General features: G+C 41.9%; 1 protein-coding gene across 4 annotated transcripts in view; it reads left to right on the top strand.

Annotated features, from left to right (window-relative positions):
• Positions 1–20568, top strand: part of LOC105433342 (cell adhesion molecule Dscam2) — a 142765-nt gene that overhangs the window by 16097 nt on the left and 106100 nt on the right. For all 4 annotated transcript variants that reach the window (XM_089082702.1, XM_089082696.1, XM_089082711.1 and 1 more), the window contains exon 2: positions 6332–6424. In XM_089082702.1, the coding sequence (XP_088938828.1) occupies positions 6367–6424 (58 nt within the window). In that variant the 5' untranslated portion in view covers positions 6332–6366. The remainder of the gene's footprint in view (positions 1–6331; positions 6425–20568) is intronic.

A 20568-nucleotide genomic window follows, 5' to 3' on the forward strand; every position in this document is an offset into this window, starting at 1 on the left:
AACGTGTTGCTAAGTTTCTCCGCGCGTTTTAAATTTGCGCGTTGTCGCTCCATCGCGCGGGCGATCCATCATCTTCTTGTCGGCGAAAACTCGAGCTCGCGACTAATACGAAGCAACCGTCGTCCCTGTTTCGCTATCCCATTTCGCACCGAGAGTAATGCGTATACCCGATGAAACCAACAGTAGCCATAACTTCACTGCCGCGAGACTGACTGAGAGCCAAATAAATGACTAAATATTCCGCGCGGCTCGGGGAAGCGCGCGCTCGTCGGTCAAAATCAGATGGGATTCAGAGAGTGCAAATGCGATATAAATCAAAATGTAATATGATACGCGGAATAATGTAATATGAATGTAATATGATTACCACACATCCGTGGATTAGTCGGGAAGAAAATGAGAGAAGAAAATGAGCAAAGATATTCTCCGAATGAATCTTCATTAGCCATGTTTATTAATGCTCGGCGCCAATAGGAAACTAGAATATTTCATAATACAATGTAACATGCCACGCTAAAGTTCAAATAACTAAAATGGAGAAGGCAACTCTCTAAATTCAATAAAAGAAAAATTATCACAATATCCCAAGTTCGAGTTTGCCAAGAAGTGTCTTCTCTAGTCTAGTTATTTAAGCTATTTTAATTATTCCGACAACTCTATATTTTAACTCGCGACTGCAAAATGCTGTTAATATTTAGCCGTGTGTCAGCGCATTTTACAACTTTAGCTTTCGTTCACGTTATTTCACCATTATTCTCAGATGCTTTTTAACCATAGTCCGTGGCACTCGCAAGAGACGTGCGTGGCAAGGCAGTCGATTCACGTCCCACAGACGATCCTTCGCGCGCTGCCGAGCCGCGTTCCAATATCTAAGCCATAATTTTAATGAAATTCCTGGGACCACATCGCGATCTCCGAATTTCAATTCTCTATAAATAACGGGTTAGCTCTCCGCGCGGAGAATGCCCCGCGACGCCGCCGATATTTTATTTTTCCTCGGTCGAGGAACGCGCGTTCACAGCGATGCTCGCTGAAAAAAAGAGGACGGGAGTATCCCGAAACAGAAAATAGCGCTCGCTGGGGGAAAGTGCACGGCGACGTATAAAAATTCCCGGGGGATAATAGAAATTTTTCGCCGAGCGAAAACGCGCGTCGCGCGCGAGAAAGTTCGAAGCGAAGTGTTTTATGCGATCGGTGCGCAACGCAGTCGTCAATATTCATATGGAGAATATAAACGAAACGAAACGAAATTGAGATGGAGCCATAATCCTTTCGAGGGACAGTTTAATAATTTCACTACTTCAATCTGTAACATAATAATGAGTCGTGTAATGTTTGAAGCAATTTTGCAATTTTGAACAAATCTCGTAAATAAATGCTATCAAGTTGAAACAGATTTAACTACAGTTTATAATAATCGTTGAAAATTACAACGTTGAAAACTTACATTGAAAACTTACATTGGAAATTTTTTGTAAAAGAAATGACAACAATTTAGGTTTATCGATCATGAATTCCTCCCACGACATGCTAATTGCGAGACCGAAATTTCAATTTGTGTCAGACCATCATTGGCGTATATCGGCTCGCTGCATCCGCAATTGGCAGAATTATGCATTAATAATTTACTATTACGCAGACAACGACAACGGCAACGGCAACGACAAATAATAAATATTCACCCGACTGTTCATTGTTACACGCTGCGTCATTTAATGGCAATTTCATAGCGGGCGCTCATTTAATTCGCGCATTTACAATTAATTCTGTCGGGATAATAGTTCTAGTCCTTCCTCTCGTTTCCACGCCCCCTTCCCCCTCTCCGACGGGGTAATTACTTTAGTGTATTTGGCATGCCCCGATGTATGGGAATATTTCGCCGTGTTCTAGAGCGTATATGATTCGCGCGAATTAATTAATATCCCTTCGCGAACCGCGAACGTTGCAAGATTTATGGCTCGCGAGGTGTAGCAGAAATTTTCCTGACGCGCGGAATGAAATGTGGAATTACTATGCCGAGGGTCTTAGTACGCCGTTTACGCGAGCTAGAACAGGGGGAGGAATATGAGAGAGGCGGGACAGAGAGAATTCTCGCGGCGCGGCAGCTGGTGCGGCCCACGGAAGTTCCACACGTTTCGGCAGCGTCATGGAATTTTTGCTTGTTCATGTCCGCCTGATGAATTAAGATCCTTGCCAACAATAATTTCTCAAAATGTTCTTTCCGCCTCTGCAATTCAACCTTGCCGGTAAATTGACCTGGGAAAGCCTCACACACGTGCTCTCATACGTATGCTAAACACTCCGACACGATACTCCGAGCTTCCGATGCAAGCGGCCGCCAAAGAAGAGTTAAAAGTCGAAATCACGAACAACGTTGCAATAGTATATTTATATAAGAGTCGAAGATATCGTTGCCATTGACGCAAAAGTTATATTACGCCGAAACGATTGTCTTCCATATTTTCTGAAAGTTGCTATTCATTATTATTGACTTGTACCACTGATCCGACCGGCGCTCCGAGGAGACAATAAAATCCCTCGTCGTTTGTCTTCGAGCCATCCGTCTGTCGCTTTCTCGGTGACGCAGACGGTCTTGCGACCGTTATAATCCTCGTAATTTCTTACGATGCAAAGGTCCAATATTGTGTCGTTGCGATCCACGTTGCACGTAAGACACCTCGAGCAATGGTAGGGCGCGCGAGAGAAAAAGCGTCGTCGACGCGAAAGGAGGACGTGGATAGATGAATGAACGCGGCGGCGAAGAAGGAGCCGAGGGTGGTGGAAGCGAGAGGAGCTGAGAATAAGAACTTAGAAGCGACGAGTCGCCGGGTGGAAGAATACACTCTTGATGTCGGCGATGGCGTGATGGTGATGGCGTCGTCGGGATGGGATAAAACCATCGCCGTGGCACCGTCGTCTTTTTTCGTTGTTGTTCGTCGTCGCGGCATTGCGTTGTTTCCTCCCTTCCATTAAGCCGGCTGATATTAATTCCGTCGTCATGGTGGCGAATGAATACACCTGTGCGAGACGCCGAGAGACCTTTGAACCTGACTTAATGCGAACCAGATACGTGAAAGGAATATTTTTGATAGGCGAGCGCTAATGATCCATACTTCTCGCGTCATGCCATTGTTTACAGATACGCGCGGGACGATGAAAATTCTGACGAGAAAATTCCTATTTAGTTAGTCTGTTACATATCTCTATCTCGGCTGCAAACTTATTTTACACCGCACTGTAAATCGCTCGTGCAGAGTTACCGAGAAATGTTTTAATAGCACGGATCGTGGTATGTTAGAAAGTTTGGAATTAACTTTGCGGCCCTCGACATTGACTATTTCCGTAATTATTTCTCTAAGCCCGCCGTCAACAATTAAAATATTTTCTCAACATTAGTGAAAATACGTATACGTATCCTATCGTACTTTAATTCTTAGTTTTCGGATAGGCTATTAATGCCCGCGAATCGCGGGCTATAATCTCGCGACAATTTCGACGGGCGGGGTGGAGGGGGAGGGGATTCTTCAAAGTTATAAAACAAGTCGTAAATCCGCGAATTCGCCGCGGCTTTACGAAGACGGAATCTGCATCTGGTTCGCGGCACGGAAATACTGTATTATTATTCATGCGAATAATCTCACAAAGGAGATACGTGAGGTAGTCGGGGTCGTGCACCCGCGCAAATCGGAACGCACCACGAGCAGTCGATATTTTCGCGATTATTCGTTCGACGTGCTCGCCACCGCAATTTGATTCATCGCACCTAATCCTTATAGAATATTCTCCAGAATCCCCGCCGGGACGCACCGAGCAAGTGATTTAGTAAGGCGAGTTTACGATGCCGTTTTGTTACCGCCGCTGCGTGAATTATACACTAGTCGTACTCCTCTCGCATTCGGGCACGTGCACCTAATTCCCCATCCACGTTACCGCGCCTTTAAACATGAACGCCACCGTGGCGTTACATTTAATATCGCGTTACACGCTCACGCAAACCGTAACGCGTTAATTAGCTTCGGAGCTCGCGCGCGGAACGGCGCAAAACTGCTGCACCGATGTGATAGAATTTTATAATCCCACGGATAATATCCGTAGAACTTTTAGAAGATTACGCCGCGAAGATTAGCGGTTTTTGATTCGACTTTTCAACCAGATTAACTCTCTTCATCGAAAACCAGTAAAATATTTTTCTTAATAAAAGACAAATGAAATAGAGTATTCTTTCGATTCAGTCTGTTCGAATTGTAATTGTAATCAATATTAATGTAATTCGGCATCTGCAAGTCTGGAATATTATTTCTTCATTTTTTTCGTGTTCTTGTTCAAGTATCTTTGACAGCTTCGACATTTTGCTTGAAAATAACTGGGTCATAGCCTTTGTGTATTATTAAGTCCAATTCGATCGATCGATTCTTCCTCGTCTGTTTTTTCGTTCGACATTTCTATGAAATCTCCGATTTTCACGTCTTGCCGTGAGAAAATGGTACGTCGGACACTCGATCTCGTTCGTAAACTTAATTGTGAACGAGACAGAATTGCTTTCTGATGGTTTGTTTCGTCGGCGAAGTTCGAATAAGGGCAGTTTCGTACAACAGAGGAGAAGCATGAATATTTCGCTCAGTTCTTTCAGGATATGCGTAACTTTCAGCATATATATATATATAAATATTTTTTTTCTATCGTTTAGAAATCTTTAAAATTTTAACTTAACTTTTTACCTGCGGTAATCCAAGAAATGTTTAAGTACTTTTGAAGTGCGCGTGCGCGCGCACACGCACACACATACGAATAATTTTTACATCACTTATATAGTTATTATATTATATATCACACTTATAGGATGATATTAACAAGTTACAATTAATTGCGAGAGAAACGCAAGAGCGATAAATTAGTTGAGATATTCTTATTTGAGGGAACGTTATTTTATAATTAGTGCCTTCCCTTTCCATTAAGTGGAATGCAAGTGTACCTTTTTTATATCCGTCTTGCTATGTGCTCGAGAAATATTCAAGAAATAACAGCAGACAAGAACGTAGAAGAACCGCATCCTCGCGAATGCTCGTGTATGCACGCGAACGAAGTACATAAGGGTTGTGTGGGTCACCCTTTGGCTTTGCCATGATGCAACCGCGGTGCCGTGAAGCGAATCGAATGCTCCAGATTCGGTCTCTTTGAATGAAGTCCGTAAAGGACATAATAAAAAAAAGCGGGCATTTTTATCTCCACGAAAAGAACGTTACTCAATATGCAGGGATGAACGCTTTGGCATCGAGTAACTTGCACTTTCGCGATCGTAGATTGGTGCCCCGTTCAACAAATATCAATATGTCTTACGTAGCATTTATCTCCTGTAGCTGTCGCTTACAATGCGCGTTCCGAATTTCTCTCTTTTTCTCTCGCAAGCGGTTGAAAGCGTCTGTTTAAAGGGTGACTTTATAAATCTTGTGCTTGTGTATAAAAAAAATCTTAACACTTTTTCGTAGTATGAAATTTTTTTATTTCTTCTTTCTGTGAGGATATTCTGTAAGTTTGAATATTTTATAAATTGTTTCCGCTTTAAGAATTTTTAAGGAATTCTTGGTTGAGTTTTAAGATACAGATTTTTCTTTATTTTATTTGCCTTTTCTATTCTCTAGTCATTTAATTTCCGTTTTCATATTAGAGAGGACTGTTTGTATTAAATAAATTATTGTTGCTATACCAAATTCTAATATCTCCAGCGAGATTGTTCAAGGACCTCGGTGAGGTCGAGGACCTTCGCGGCTCGCATCGAACGGCAAAAAAAAAAAAAAAAACTCGCGCGCAAACGCGAGAGAGGGCATTTCCGATACTCCAAGTGCCAAGCCGGTGTGGCACGCATCGCATGTTTCACGATTATGTACGTCGCTCGACGCGCACCGTCTGGGAGGACTTTCATTGAGCGGACAAGCCCCCAGGCACGGATTCGAGAGGGAGAAAAAAAAATTACCGATACGGGGCGTAGAGGATTGGCGTGCAGGTGGGATGGGGGTTGGCTGGTACCAACGGTGGGAAGGGGGATCGGTTGGACGAGGACGAGGTTGGACGTGGAACGGGCAGTCTGCCAGGAAAGAGGATGGGGGTTGAGGAGGAATCGAAAGGTAGGAGGACAAGGCTCGCATGCGGCGAGGCCGGGGGACAGACAACGGTTTTGCGTTGAAGGACAAAAGGGATGCGGAATGAGAGAAAGAGAGACGGAGAAAGAGAGATAGAAAGAGAGAGCGAGATAGGGAGAGAGAGGGGTAGAGATCGGAGTTGGCTCTGGGATAGCAGGCAGGTTGATTGATTGGGCACGCTTGTATTGTTTCAGGAGGAAGCTGAATCGACGTAACGCTCCACGCCAGGATGGCCGGTTGGCCGTTCAGCACCGCGCTGCTGTTCAGCATCCTCATCCTTGTTCGCGGTAAGTAAGAACATGAGAGGGTTGGTTGTACCTCTGGTGCGCTGCTGGGCGAATCCAATTCAATCCGATGGGCCGTGCCCATGCAAATGATCCGAGCGCCGTCTCGCGCGCGCTCGTTATGGTAATTCGGTTGCGCTCTTTAAAAATCAATTTCTTTGGCTCTAAATCGTCGGGTTCGGCTTCGACGGTGGAATTTAATGAATCCTCGAAACGCGAGATGGTGGCCTGTGGAAGAAGAATCGCCATGCCCTTACGTTGCCAATTAATTACGTTGGAATATACTGCGTTACGGATGTTACGTGAGATAGAAGACGAAATTGCGGAGCGCAATGGTAATTTATATTGGTTCTTATTATTAATTAATAGGGATGATTTTGAATATATAAATTTATGTTATATCTCGAGAAATCACGAGTTCGTGTTCGTGTTCGGCGTAAAAGCTGTCATAATGATAAAGCACCGGGAATTATATGATTACTTTCCTACGATGGCGAATGTGATACGGCTATTTTAGATCACACTGTTAAAATTTAACAGTGTCACGAAAATGCGTGCCGCACGTACGTGTGACGCGCGTGCGAAGCCGTGTACGTGTAGTCCGCGTCATGGCTGCGCGCATATGACTGCTTTCGTACGGAAATAAACGTGCCGGTCTATTATTATTGCGTTCTACAATTCAAATGCACGCGTTCGCAACATGCCCCGTACCATTTCGTAAACGAAATTCGACTAATTTGCGATTACCGTGCGCGAGAGAGTTTCTTTCTCACCGCGGAGATAAACGCGAGGCGCGTTTTATGCAAATTCCAAGATGTCGTTATTTACGAGGCATTATATCATTAAACTCTAATTACTTTGTTAAGAAGAGACCATAAATTATATGGGTAAAGATAACTAGAGATAAGGAAAGACGGTTATTCGCAATCGACTGGAAATTCGCCACGTGATATTGTAATTTTTTTCAAGAAAGTCTGCATTATTAATTACATTATTATAGGTAGAAATTAATATTTAAAATTTAAAAATATTTTATATTTACTTTAAATCTAAATGTTGGATCATATTTTTAATATCGATCACTTTTCAACGCAATTGAATATCTGATTGCAGCGCGCTTGTTGGAGCACGCTGCAATTGGTCGCACGATGCGAATCGTCGCAGTTTCGCGCAAAACTATTCGTGCAGGCCGATCGTATTTTTTTCTCGATTTTTGCGGCTGTCCGCGAAACGGCTCGCTTTACAGGCGCTTACAGGCGTATTCGTTACCTTTCCTGAACACACGATGCCGCTCTCCCTTCCGACACGAGCACACGGTTACCCGGGTGGCGGCCGCGAATTCTCTCTCGTTTTGCGGGGTGCCCCGAAGTGTCCCGGGGTGTCCGATTGATTTTCTGCCACTTCGCAACTCGCTCGATGTCGAGCCCGGCCCGAAAAGCGCGTGACGGATCCGCCGCGTGGCACGGCATCCGCTTAAATTATGGCCCGGCGGCAGTTTCGTTTATTCCGGAATCCATTATCCCCGCTGGAGCAACGGGGGCGCAACTTTCAGGCGCAATTTGTAACCCTACCCTACTGCCGTATAGTTACTTCTCGTTCGCGCGCTTTGTAATCGAGAGGGTTGTCCCGCCCCGCGTCTCGCGAGCGCACGTCGTTCCCAACGTCGTCCAACTTTAGCCATTAATAACTTTCCTTTTCGTCGAATTTCCTGATCGTTAAACCGGCACATCCGCCCGGGCGCTTCGTCGATCATCGTGACGGGAAGGGCCGTTCTCGGGAAGTTGCGCGTCTTCGAAGATCGAAGACGACAACGTTAACGTGCTTCCTCGGAGGTTACATTCGCTTCCCGGATCGCGATATGGCCGAGCACTCCTAACTTAGTTTCTTGCAATCTTGCCCAAGATGAAATTAACGGTTAAGTGGATAGAATTATTATCGGCGATCTATTTTCCAATCGAGCGGCAGTCATTTTGCAGATTTATTTAATTTAATATACGTTTAGTTATATTCGGTTATCGTGTTTTAAAAAAATTGTAATATAAAACAGCACCGGTCGGATTAATCCGAATTTAATTAAGCCGTAGATAGAAAACTCATTTTTGTTGGGATGTTCGTTTCCGTATTAATTGCGGCACGTTGCAATTATGTCGGGGGGAAAAAAATGTCAGTCGGCTGCGTCGGGCTCGCGTTTTCACGTTGGTCTCTGCGACACAGTGTTCCCAGCCACTTCGCCGTTCGGTAACGTTCCTGTCACTCGTAATAGCGCGCTCGACTTTATTTATTGCGCTCCTATAAACGTCCCGAGCGGCATTAAACCGCCAATAAATTCAGCGTGTTTCATCGAATGACGATCCAACGTCGCGTTCGACAGGATCGCAGATGTCCGTGTAGTTACGGTGTCCTGCCGATATTCGTTAAATTTCTCGCTCCCGTCGGTAGCTTCCGAATCGTACGTTTTGTTTCTGGATTTAAGTATCATGATTCAGGCAATCTGACAAAGTGGTAAAAAAATACTGCCATGTAAAAAGAAATTTTAGAATTCTTCGCCTGAGATTTTCACGATTTGTAATCGTCAAAAGAATCGTCCAAGGTGCCTTTCTTCAATCTTTCACTTGAATCTAAACGAGGTGCAAAAGCATTATTTCTTAATTTTTTTCGATTTTATGATTTAGAATCTGTAATTTTGTTTTTATCCAATTTGTTTAATAAAATTATTTTAAGCGCTGCTACAAATCATTTCTACGATTTGATAAACAATAAGTAGTAAGGTTTCTCGTTTGCATTAATATATTATCTCGGTTAACAAATATTAACAAGAATAAATAAAATTAAATTTTGAAAATGAAAATTTGGAATAAAAATTAAATGTAACGCATAGTGAATATAAATAAATATAAAATGTAGTAATATCTTATACTTGTATTCATTGTGCGTTACGTTTAATTTTTATTCTGAATTTTTATTTTTAAAATTTAATGTTTATTCCTATTTCTAACATTTCCTCCATTGTGTGCAGAGCTTTTTATTGCACTCTTTTCAACGATTGCGAAGTGTCCGCAAAAGTTCTCGAATCGGCGCCTCGGATTCGTGTTAATCGGGCCGCGAAGTCTATCTTTCAGTCGTCTTCGCCACCCTCGCTCGTCGAGTCTGTTCGTCGTACTCTTTCCTCCGTAGGTGAAACATAGTGTCGGATGAGAAATACGAGAAACGAGAGACGACATAATCAACGAGAGGATGAAAGAAAGGGGTGAACGGAAGCGTAAGCCATTTTTGAGAGAAGAATAGCAGAAAAAACGAGAGAGTAACAGACGGAGAGAAAAAGAGAACAAAGAGAAAAGAGACGGAAAGAAAGTGTGGAGTGATTCGGACGGTAGTCGCGGCTCGGCCGAGGGATGAAGAATATCTGAGGGGTGAGAAAAGAGAAGCAAGGAGAGATCGGGAAAGACGAGAAGGAAAACGCTCGACTGTGTCGTGAAACGGCGGTGTTAGGTAGCTGCGCGGATCGAGCAGCCGAAGTTGGTAGCGAAGATAGTGAAGGGTGGAGGTGGTGGTGGTGAAACTCGGAAACTCGGGGGTACGAGACCGCTTTCTTAAAGAATCGAGTCGGGGCGCACTTGTTGCGCCGCGAGGCGGAGGGCGAGGAGAAGCTCGGCTGCGAGGGCCGGAAAGAAACGACCGTCGTGAGGCGGCGCGAGGAAAAGATATCCGGGGTGGCGAAAAGGGTGAGGTGGAGAGAGGAATGGGTACGAATCGAATTGATTCTCTTTCACGGGCCGGCTTACTCCTTTCACTGCCGCCCAACTCCTGACCGGGCAGCTCGCGGCCACTCCTTTCGCCTTTCCAATCCCGCATTATTTATTTACCAGCCCTCGTGTACGTGGGGGCGCGTAAAAGACATTACATTCTGCCTTGACATTTGGCAACCACTCACATTGCCTCACGATTCGCTCGTACTTTTTCCTCCTCTCCTCCGCCAGTCATTTTAGAGAGCACTTCTTTCGACACTGATCAAGAGTATCGGTGCCGATATCACAAAGGTGACTAAAGGAAGGGGAGGATTTCCCATTGGGATTTCGATGCGAAACGTACACTTTACGATCTCCGTAAGGTGCGCCCGATCGATGCTCAAACGAGCAATAAGGATTCACCCGACATCACCTCGTCGATGCGGAATATTGGTTCGAATGAAGCGCGATGCAAAGATTTCTCCGGCAATATTTATGAACCTTCAATCACTTGCGTTTTAATATCCGAGCAATATCGATCGGCTAATCTTTTTGTATTCTCTTTTTTATGATGTCAAAAAATTTACACTAGAGAAATTTTCGACTTATCAAAACACAATTTTATTTATCTCGAAATGTACAAGTTTAACGTGAAAAGTGATAATGATAAATCGGTTTTTGCAAATCAATTCCATTCGATTCTCGATACATATTGTTAAAATATCGCAAAATGAATAAAAAATATGTACACATTGGAATATCAATCATAGTAAAGTGTGATCCAAATAATTTAATAAGAATAAAGGATGATGGACTCAATACAACTTAAAGTAAGTTATATCTAAATTTACGACACAATTAAAATAAACATATGATCTAAAAAGAAGTCTAATTGGAGGATAAAAATATCTCACCCACTTTTATATTATTAATATATATATATTACTTTTATATTATTAATATATATATATATATATATATATACTAATATATATATTATTAGTATATATATTAATATATATATATTACTTACTCAATTTGTTGCGGTGAATAATGTATAAATGTAGCATGTATAAACATTCTTCGCAGATTAATATTTAAGAATTACTGGGATTTGATTGCTCCCAGCAGTTCAAACGGATTCGGCTGATTGATTAACATACTAGATTAAGGATTCATAATTGCGTGTAATGCAATTATTTTCTCTTCTAATTTTTGTTCTGCAGTTATAACGATAATTAAGTTGGCGAATGATTTTCGTACACTTTTTATGATTTTTTTATGCTTGTCGGGATACGAAAAAATTCGAAAATGTTGCAGATACAATTTGTAGAGTATTTTACAATCGCCAAAATTTATTATCATAAATGATTTAACAATTCAATCTCTTTCAACTTTGACATTCTTGATAGTTTCTCAAGCATTTACTTTTTGTAGTTGTAAACTTGTTTTGAAGAATACGATCAAATATGATTATATCAAGATACTAAACATTTTATTTTATTTTTTTCCACGAATATTTATTATTAACAAATAATATGCTTCTCTCACACGAGTTAGAACGTAATAGAAAAATGAAGGAAAAATTATTTTGAATGGAATTATCTCAGGATAGGGAATTGCAAAGTAAGGTGGCGGTTTTAAGGCATTAAAGCGAATCGAGTCTTTTCTAGCCAGCTTCAGAATCCGTGCTTTCAACGTTATTAATCGTGCGGCGGAATTGAGAGGGCAGTTTCTCGCGGAGGTAGCGATCCATTGAACCTTCGGCTTGAGAGAATTCACTACGTTACTTATTTATCAGACACGTACGTGTCTTCGTACGTGTGTGCGTACGTGTACGAAGGCACACCTCCGCGCCCGTTTAAAGAACCGCGCGGATGAACCGTCTCTCGTGGGAAAAAGGCACTTTCCGCGCGGCCAAGATAGAATCAGGGAGTCGCGGCGATTGGATTGGAGCCTCGACGAAAAACTTATTGGGATTCCTTGCGGATATAAAGGCTCTATGGGAGTCCTCCGTCAAAGGCTTCGACGGGAGATTGATCGATAGCCCCGGCCACGGCGCACCCGATATTAACCCTCGCCCTCGGAAATTATTCGTTTTATTCGGCCGCGCGAGTCTTTAATCGACGGTATTACTCGGCGTCGCGAATATTAATTTCACGCGATGCCGCACCGGCGGACGTAATTACGGAAGAGAAGTCGCAAATGCAGCTGACTAAACGCGCATACGATAACGTTTTTCGCGAAGCGTGGGGGCGAAAAATAAATTAGGTCGCCAAACGTACGCGTACGATTTTCCGGTTGATATTCCCCTTTTTTTCTCTCCTCTTTCAGAAATTAATTAAATTTAATTAATATTAAATATCACTGAATTTCCATGGCACATATTTCGTTTCACAAATAAATATTATCTTAATTAATGTTATGCCGGTTATATCAATTATTGCAGTCCGATTACGTTACTTGAGTATTATTTTATTTTTTTAACTCTACTTTATTATATAACGTCGTCCTTTGTTAAATGTAAATTTATTTATATCGAAGCCAAGGCAGAAGTTGTTTGTGTGAGATGAAAAAAGGGAGAAACGAAGAATTTATCTCGCATTGATGGAAAGAAACGAAACGATTCATTCTTCCATGACGAGATTCGGCTGCGACAGTGGAAGAAGTCGAAAGTGACGTGGGCGAGGAAAAAGCGATGACATTTTGGAAACGACGTTGAGACGGTTGGTTGATTTCCGTTTGGCCGACATTCGATCAGGATCGACATTCCCCCGTTCGCGGGGGGGGGAGGGGAGGGTAATCTATCTGATAGCGAAACCCGCGCGCCATAAATATCACGGCGAGCGGAGCGCCTCGATTTTCCTTCTCGTAAATATGCGACTACGTCCGCGTGAAAAATCTCACCGAGAGAAACGCTCTCTCGGGTTTTATCTTTCCTCACCCGCTGCCGTCGCCGCCGCCGCCGCCGCCGCCGCAGTTGCGGCCATTCCGTTTCTTCGCTCCTGTCTCGTAACACGCCTACACGTCTACTTACGAGCCCTTTGCGAATGTAGTAGCTGCTTCCTTGCCTGTTATCAAAAGCGCGGCTCATCCCTGCGCCTCGTTATCGCGCATAAAATCGGGATTGCATTTTTTTACAATATTTTATTGGCGATTCACTCTATTCATTTTATCCGAGTTTTCTGTGATATATTTGAACGCACATGAGATACATCTGGCGATTTTACGGGGAGGGGAGGGAAGAGGGAGGGTTATCGAACATCACGTTTAGCGATGCGATTTTACGATCGGGAATGATCGTATTACGCATTTTTAACGTAAAGCAATGTTCCGTGAGCGAGCGCACCCATGGGTTATCGGCAATTTTGCGGCGTTCCGTAAAGCCCTGCAGATTGCAGCTTCATCTGTAATGCGACGGCGGACGCGTCGCAAATTAGGATGACGCGGGACTTGCGCAGTACGTACATCACGAGAGAAATTCACGGTGACACTTTATTGATTTCAAGATTATCGTGGTTCTCGCGGCAGTGACACACGACTTTCTCGATGAGAGGACAGAGAGGAGGAGAAAGGAGGAGGAGGAGGAGGAGGAAGAGGAGGAGGAGGAGGAGGAGCTGGAGGAGGAGGTGGAAGATGAGAAAGGGAGTAGGAGAAAGTCGATTGGGGTGGAAAAGAATAGAGGACGACGATGACAGTGATGGTGAATGAGGATATTGTATCCACAAGTTCGTAATTGCGATGCTCTTCCCCGTGTAGAGATTTCCATTCGCGTGAGAAATGTCAATGCGGCCAATCTCGAGATATATTATTATCCATCGTGGAAGTTTATCGACTCTGCAAACGATCGTTTCGTCCGCCTGCGCCATCGATTGCCTTTTTTTTTGCGACGTCAATTACACGACGTCAATTCCGATGAAGCTTCTGCATGTCACTGGCATGAAAGAATTATTCCAAGGAAAAAAATAGCTACAATTATTTTTTTTATAGTCGGTTTGCTTCAACATTTTTAATTTAAATGGAAACTATGCGTTAATTATAAAGAGTTAATTGGGTAATGTTGGATTTTACATTGTATACATTAAAAAAAAATTTCTTTTTTAAATATTTTAATGTTACAATCATTTTGTTTTCACTTATTTAGTTGTGTTCCGTTTGACATCTGCGTAATAAATTATGCGATAAATCGAAAATTTATTTAAATGGTAAAAATAATATATTTATATAGAGCCTTGTTTATTTCCACTTGGAGACATTTATTTAGGTTTCACATTTTATTTAATTTACTGTATAATAATTAATAAGAACTAAAATAATTATTAATAATTATCCAGATAATTATTAACGTGCTAATTGACATTGAAAAATTCTGCCATAGTTCTGCCATAGCGTAAATCTCATACGAATGCCGGTTACCGATTGGAAATATGTTCTCCAATATCAATGCATCGCTTCCGCTGTCAAAATTAATAATGTTTACGAACTCATACAAGCAGACAGAAAAGATTAATATTCCCGGTCCATCTTCTGCCTTTCTCTCATCCTCTTTTTCTCTCTATCTATCTATCTTTATGCTCGTCTACGTCAATTGCTATTGTTACAAATTAGCGACTGTTTATCCAATGCACAGCTTGAAAAATGCATTGTTGCATCGGACGCGGGTCTCAGACAATGTGTTTTCTTATTAACCATTTGGGGGAAATTATTAAATTAAAAATTATAAAATTATAAAATTATTAAATTATGCTTTGACGAAATGAGAGGTAATATATGGGATATAAAGTGCAACATTATGTGCATTAATAAATGAAATACATGTACACTACATATTGGAATATATATTATTATATATTACGTAATGTTTAATAAGAGACAAAATGGAACAATGCTCGATATCGAAAATGCTTCAAATAATCAGTGCATCGAAATAATTCCAAAATTTATTTGTGAGTATATAATTAAAATTAATAACGGTCCGTCCGTCGCGAGATTATTGAATTTAGGTCATGCAATTCGGCATTAATCCGCACGAATCCTTACATATCTCCACGCCGCGCGTCTTCACATCACATCCCGATCGATCGGGACAAACAAAGCCGTTCGCGATCCGTTATTCGGCGATTTCTCGCGATAAATGGACGATCTATCTCCCGCTTTACACGGACCTTCCGGCCGGGGTGAACTTTCATAAAAGAATTCAAATTAGCCGACCACGTCGGAATTTAACTATTCCCAAATCGGCGGGGGGGGGGGGCAGGCTGATGAAATTTTCGCTCCAAAGTATTGAACTCGCGCGCTCCTCTCTTTCTCTCTCTCTCTCTCTCTCTCTCTCTCTCTCTCTCTCTCTCTCTATTTCACACTCTCTTCCATCCGTCCGCTCGTCCGCCGTGCTTCTCTCCATCGATCCTGTGCCTTATTTTTATACTATCGATCTAGCCCGCTTTGACGTCGGACTTTGCATTATTCAGCGATTCCTTCCCAGCTCGCGAGCTTTCGTTCTCGTCGTTACACACACACACACACACACACACACACACACACACACGCACGCACACACACACACACACACACACACACACACACACACACACAGAACATTAAACACACAGGATGACTACTCTCGCGTTAATCATGTCGAGTACGTCACTCGTTCGCCTACTTGCGCCGTCGACACGGTATGTATTAATTATTTCAATAAATTCCGCGAGACGGTCGATTTTTTCGCGGATAATCCAGCAAATAGAATCCGATGTTCTTTTTATTTTTCACAGTACATTGATGTGGAGACTATTTTTCTCGCTCGCGTGCAACCTATTAGTCTCAGACTTGACGAGGAAGGAAAGATAAACTCAATCGTCTTCCAGGAAAAAAATATAAAGAAAGATGGCAAAGTTCTGGAAAATATAGAAGATGTGACGTTTTTATTTTTGCTTTCATTTCTCTTTGACTTACGTAATCTCACTAGGCAAGATTGAATTATTCATAATATTGGAAATAACGTTTTATTGAATAATAGTATATCATGTATTTTTTACTTAATAATAACTATTGTTGCAATGTACAAATTTATATTGGGATAACGTAATTAAATAATTTTGATTACTTCACGACAATGTGATAATTTCCGAACGTGCGGCATTCATAATTTTGCTCTCAGCTGAAAATATTTACGTTACGATAATAATTTACATTAACGTAAGGTATTATTCTAATTTATTTTACACGCGATTACTTCGGCGAGGGATAATTGAAAATTTCGTGTGTAAGCGTGAAAATGCTTTTACGGAGTATACCGAAGAAATGCAGGTAGGATATTCTTAAGATACGACGATGACGAATCGCGTTTGCACATGACACGTGCTTGCGCGTTCCGTCTCGCGTAAAACGTGGGCAAACATATCGCGTGTGCAACATGTGCATCTGATGGCTGATAAACATGTCACGCCATTTAATGTTAGAATTATCTGGCTCTCCGGTAATGTTGGTACTTATACTTCTTGACATCGTACTCGGGATATTTTCGCGAGATATCCGCGGAAAATTTCCCTCTAAAGCATATCCAATCGCGCACGAGATTCGCGCATCGTGATTTTTTTTTTTTATAACAATAAATATGATTTTCTTGCTACTCGATAAATCCCTAGATTTACTGGATATTACCGGCCGTTATTATGATTACATTTGAATGATTACGTAACGGTTACAGAGAGAAATTGCGTTTTATATCAATACGGCTTTTCCCGCGAGGGTCCTTTGAAAATGCATTTCCAGGGAAATCTCGAGTTGGAGACGCGCGTTGATTATCGCCGCATCGCGGGCGCGTTTGCTCCGCTTTGCACAAAGTGTTACGTAAACAAGTTCACGTCGCGCGCTTGTTTCCCTGTGACGGCGGATGAGATGTCGCGGACGAGTATCGCGGATAAAGCGCGAAACGTACCGTGTTATTCGTGCGACAGTTTCAACGGTGAATATTATTCCGTTTACATAATATGAATTCTGTTGGTCTTACTTGATAAACACGCGACCGGCTCCGCGCCGCACCGGGGATGAAACACAATTATGCATCGCATTCCCATAACGAATTTCAACGCGTGTCGTTTCACTCTCTTTCTCTCTCTCTCTCTCTCTCTCTCTCTTTCTTCCTCCGAATTAATTACAATTTATATTTCTATAACGTGGAGAAAGCGTTCCCAAGTGATCGCAACTTCAGCCGTAACTTCGCTCCTTTATCTCTATCAAACGCGCATCGTTGTTGCCGGCTGTACCGCCGGATGCATCAATATTGATTAGCGCCGACCATGATTAATTAAATTTGCGTTCGCTATCTGCGCTACGAGTGGATCTACGATGCACAAAGCGAAGGAGAGAATTTCTGGATCACAACTCGATCCAAACGCATATATAAGAAAATTTAGAAAATATACACATTTTCCTTATTTTTGTAAAAAAATCCAATTGTTTGTATTAAATCGCGATTATTAATGAACAAAAAATTATTCATCAATAACATATCTTTCTTAGGTTTCTATAATATAAAATCATGGTGAAAGAATAAAAATGTGAATGGCACATTTTTATGTGCATTTTCTAAAAGTTTATATATACGATAATCTCTTCCCTTATTTTGTGAAATTTAGGAAATTAGGAAATTAACTTTTTCATAAAATATATATAGTAATAAAATTTTTTATAAAATGTATATATAATTTTTTCGTTGTTACATAAATTTTTTATGTTGAACTTCCATTTTTTTTAAGCACAAAGAGAATAACGCATCTGTTACTCTACCCTGATTACAGGGTAGTAACGCGCGTGATGTTTGAACATGTTGATGGATTGTCTCTTTCACCGAGTGTTAAATCAACAAATTTGCTCAGCAGCTTCTCTCGGAAGCGCGCGAAATACGTTGGTATCAATGCGAGAAAGGAACGTGTTTCCTGCGACTATTGCCGGACTCACGATCTTCGCATTCAGGTGTCGCAGGGGATACTTAACGAAAGCGCCATTGAAAAGGGACGGCGATAAACGGCGTGCGGTCGCATTTTTGTTGGGTTAAAAGTAAAAATCGAATGGGGGCCCTTTACCACTCGCGCTCTCACGTTTCCTCTTTCTCCATTTAAAGGGATCCGCGATAGGAGCCTCTGAGATCAAAGGGAACCAAAGGTACATTTACTCTCATAAGAGGAACACGCTCCGACAATTTGTACGGATCGCGTTTCTCTCTTTATCTTTTATTGACGCAAGATTTTTTTCTAAAGATTTTTTACTGCGCTTTGAAAGAGAGTAAGACATGGAAAAAAATGACATTGTTTTCATTAGTTGACAAACAAACATGCATAATAAGCATGCACAATCATCTAAAAGTACAGAACATTAATGAGTATTACATTGTACCGACTAATATCCATTTTATCCACTTATCGCCAGTCTCTCACGCATGAAGGAAACCTTTGTACGCATTCACAGCATAAATGGCGGATTTACTCGTGTGCTCCACTCACGTAATTGCGTGCCGCTTTTGCGAACGGTGCAGCTTCGAAACCTGCATTTTAACAAATTTAGCAAAATATTTGTATAATTTTGTATAACGGGTGCAACCCGCACGGCGGATTCGACGCTTTCTTAATTTCCATGCGAAAACGAGATCCGATTTCAATCATCGTTCTCGCGGTTAAATCGTGAGATTTTCGCGAGCGCGATGCGACGTGCTTTCTCTCTTTTTCTCGGGCCTGGCGAGAGAAGGAGAGAGAATATCAAGCGTTACTGTGCGGTGCCGCTTTAAACTTTTAGAGGGAACGTTCTCTCTTTAGTGCGCCCGGCCGAGATTTCCGAGCGTGAATTTACATAAACGTGCCGCTCAATTTAGCGACTGAAAACGGAAACGAATAAAAAACAATACTCGCGGAGTTATCCCGACGCACCACGCACGTTGGCAAAGCAGTCGCGCGGCGGTGCTTTTATTTTTAAGCCTCAGAACTGCATCGCGAGTCGCATGTCAAAAGTCTCTTTATACAGCGAAATCGTTATGAGGCAAAAAAAAAAAATCGAGATTTTTACGCCTTAATGACATGCATTTGCCTTTACAATTTTGAAAATATTTTTCCATTTTTTGGTATTATATATCCGAAAAATGAAATAATAAGTACAATCGATAAATTTATGTTTAATCTTTCTTTCACGCTTCACTGGAGTGTATTATATAGTTAAAGAAAGACATTAAATCGTGAAGCATCACTCGTTTGGCAATAAATTTCACTATATTTTTATTGGAAGTACTTTCAACTTAACGAGCATGAAGCGATGTCTGTGAAGAAAAACAAATTTATTTGCACGACGTTGATACGAGGTTTCTGAGATAGGGAAAATATTGGAAGCGAGGAGAAGTAAATATGACTTATTCAGGTCGGTCGATATATTTGTTAATTCGTAATAATTGCCGCTCCAATTAACGTGCCGATCGTGTTACATTGTATAGAATATCGAAGATGCGTCGTGTACCGCGCCGCGTCGAACAATTCCTCCGCATTGTTTGCGACGCGAAATTATTGGAAACGAGCTGAAGTATACACGACTGCGCCATTAAACCTTCACGACGTAACAAAGACGATTGTAGTAAGCTCATATCGTTACGACAGGCATGATGAATGAATTACCGTCCGTAAGACTTATTGAACATATTGCACGCGCCAATTATTCATTTCCGTTTCATTATTCGGAATTACGATATACTTTTAGTGCGTGCGAGATTGTTTCTCTCAGTAAAGTCTATTTTTTTATATTTGGTTATAATGACGTCGTGCATTTAATATAATTCGAAAATCGCAGAAGCATCGCCAGTGATTGTAGTCATCGCGAAAAGAAGAAATAAAATACTTCTCTCCGGTCTCTGAATGATTTATTTCATTTTGCAGACTGTAATGGTCGAAATGACGATGAGCTACTAAAATATTATATGCATAGAAATTGCGGGTAACATGTTACGCGACTTTCCGCGTTTAATTATTCTCGAGTTTAACAAATTTCATCGGGCGTAAAATCGCTGTTGAAAGATTCGCGACGTCGATGATCGTCGGGGCACCATCGTGCTAAATTCCGAATCGAGTTACGATCTCTCCGAACGAGACCGACAGGAAATCGAGTTACACACAATCGAGCACGGCGCGCGTCGTAGAGTCGAAAACTTCGCCGGCGTTCTCGGCGTCGTCGTCATCATCGTCCTCGTCGCCGTCGCCGCGACGTTCACCCCGGATGTTACCATCGTCGTTCTCTCGAGGTCTTCGGTGGCGGAGTTTCGACTTTTGACACGTTCCGTATGTAGCAACTGCTACGTGTCTCCTTTAACTTTGTCGATGTGTCTGTGTGCGAGTCGCGTTCGCGGCGTGCTTGTTAACCAGTTAAAGCTATTGTGACCGAATGCGAGAC

This window comes from Pogonomyrmex barbatus, unplaced genomic scaffold (assembly GCF_055798465.1).
Source record: "Pogonomyrmex barbatus isolate J1 unplaced genomic scaffold, ASM5579846v1 scaffold1, whole genome shotgun sequence".
NCBI lineage: Eukaryota > Metazoa > Arthropoda > Insecta > Hymenoptera > Formicidae > Pogonomyrmex > Pogonomyrmex barbatus.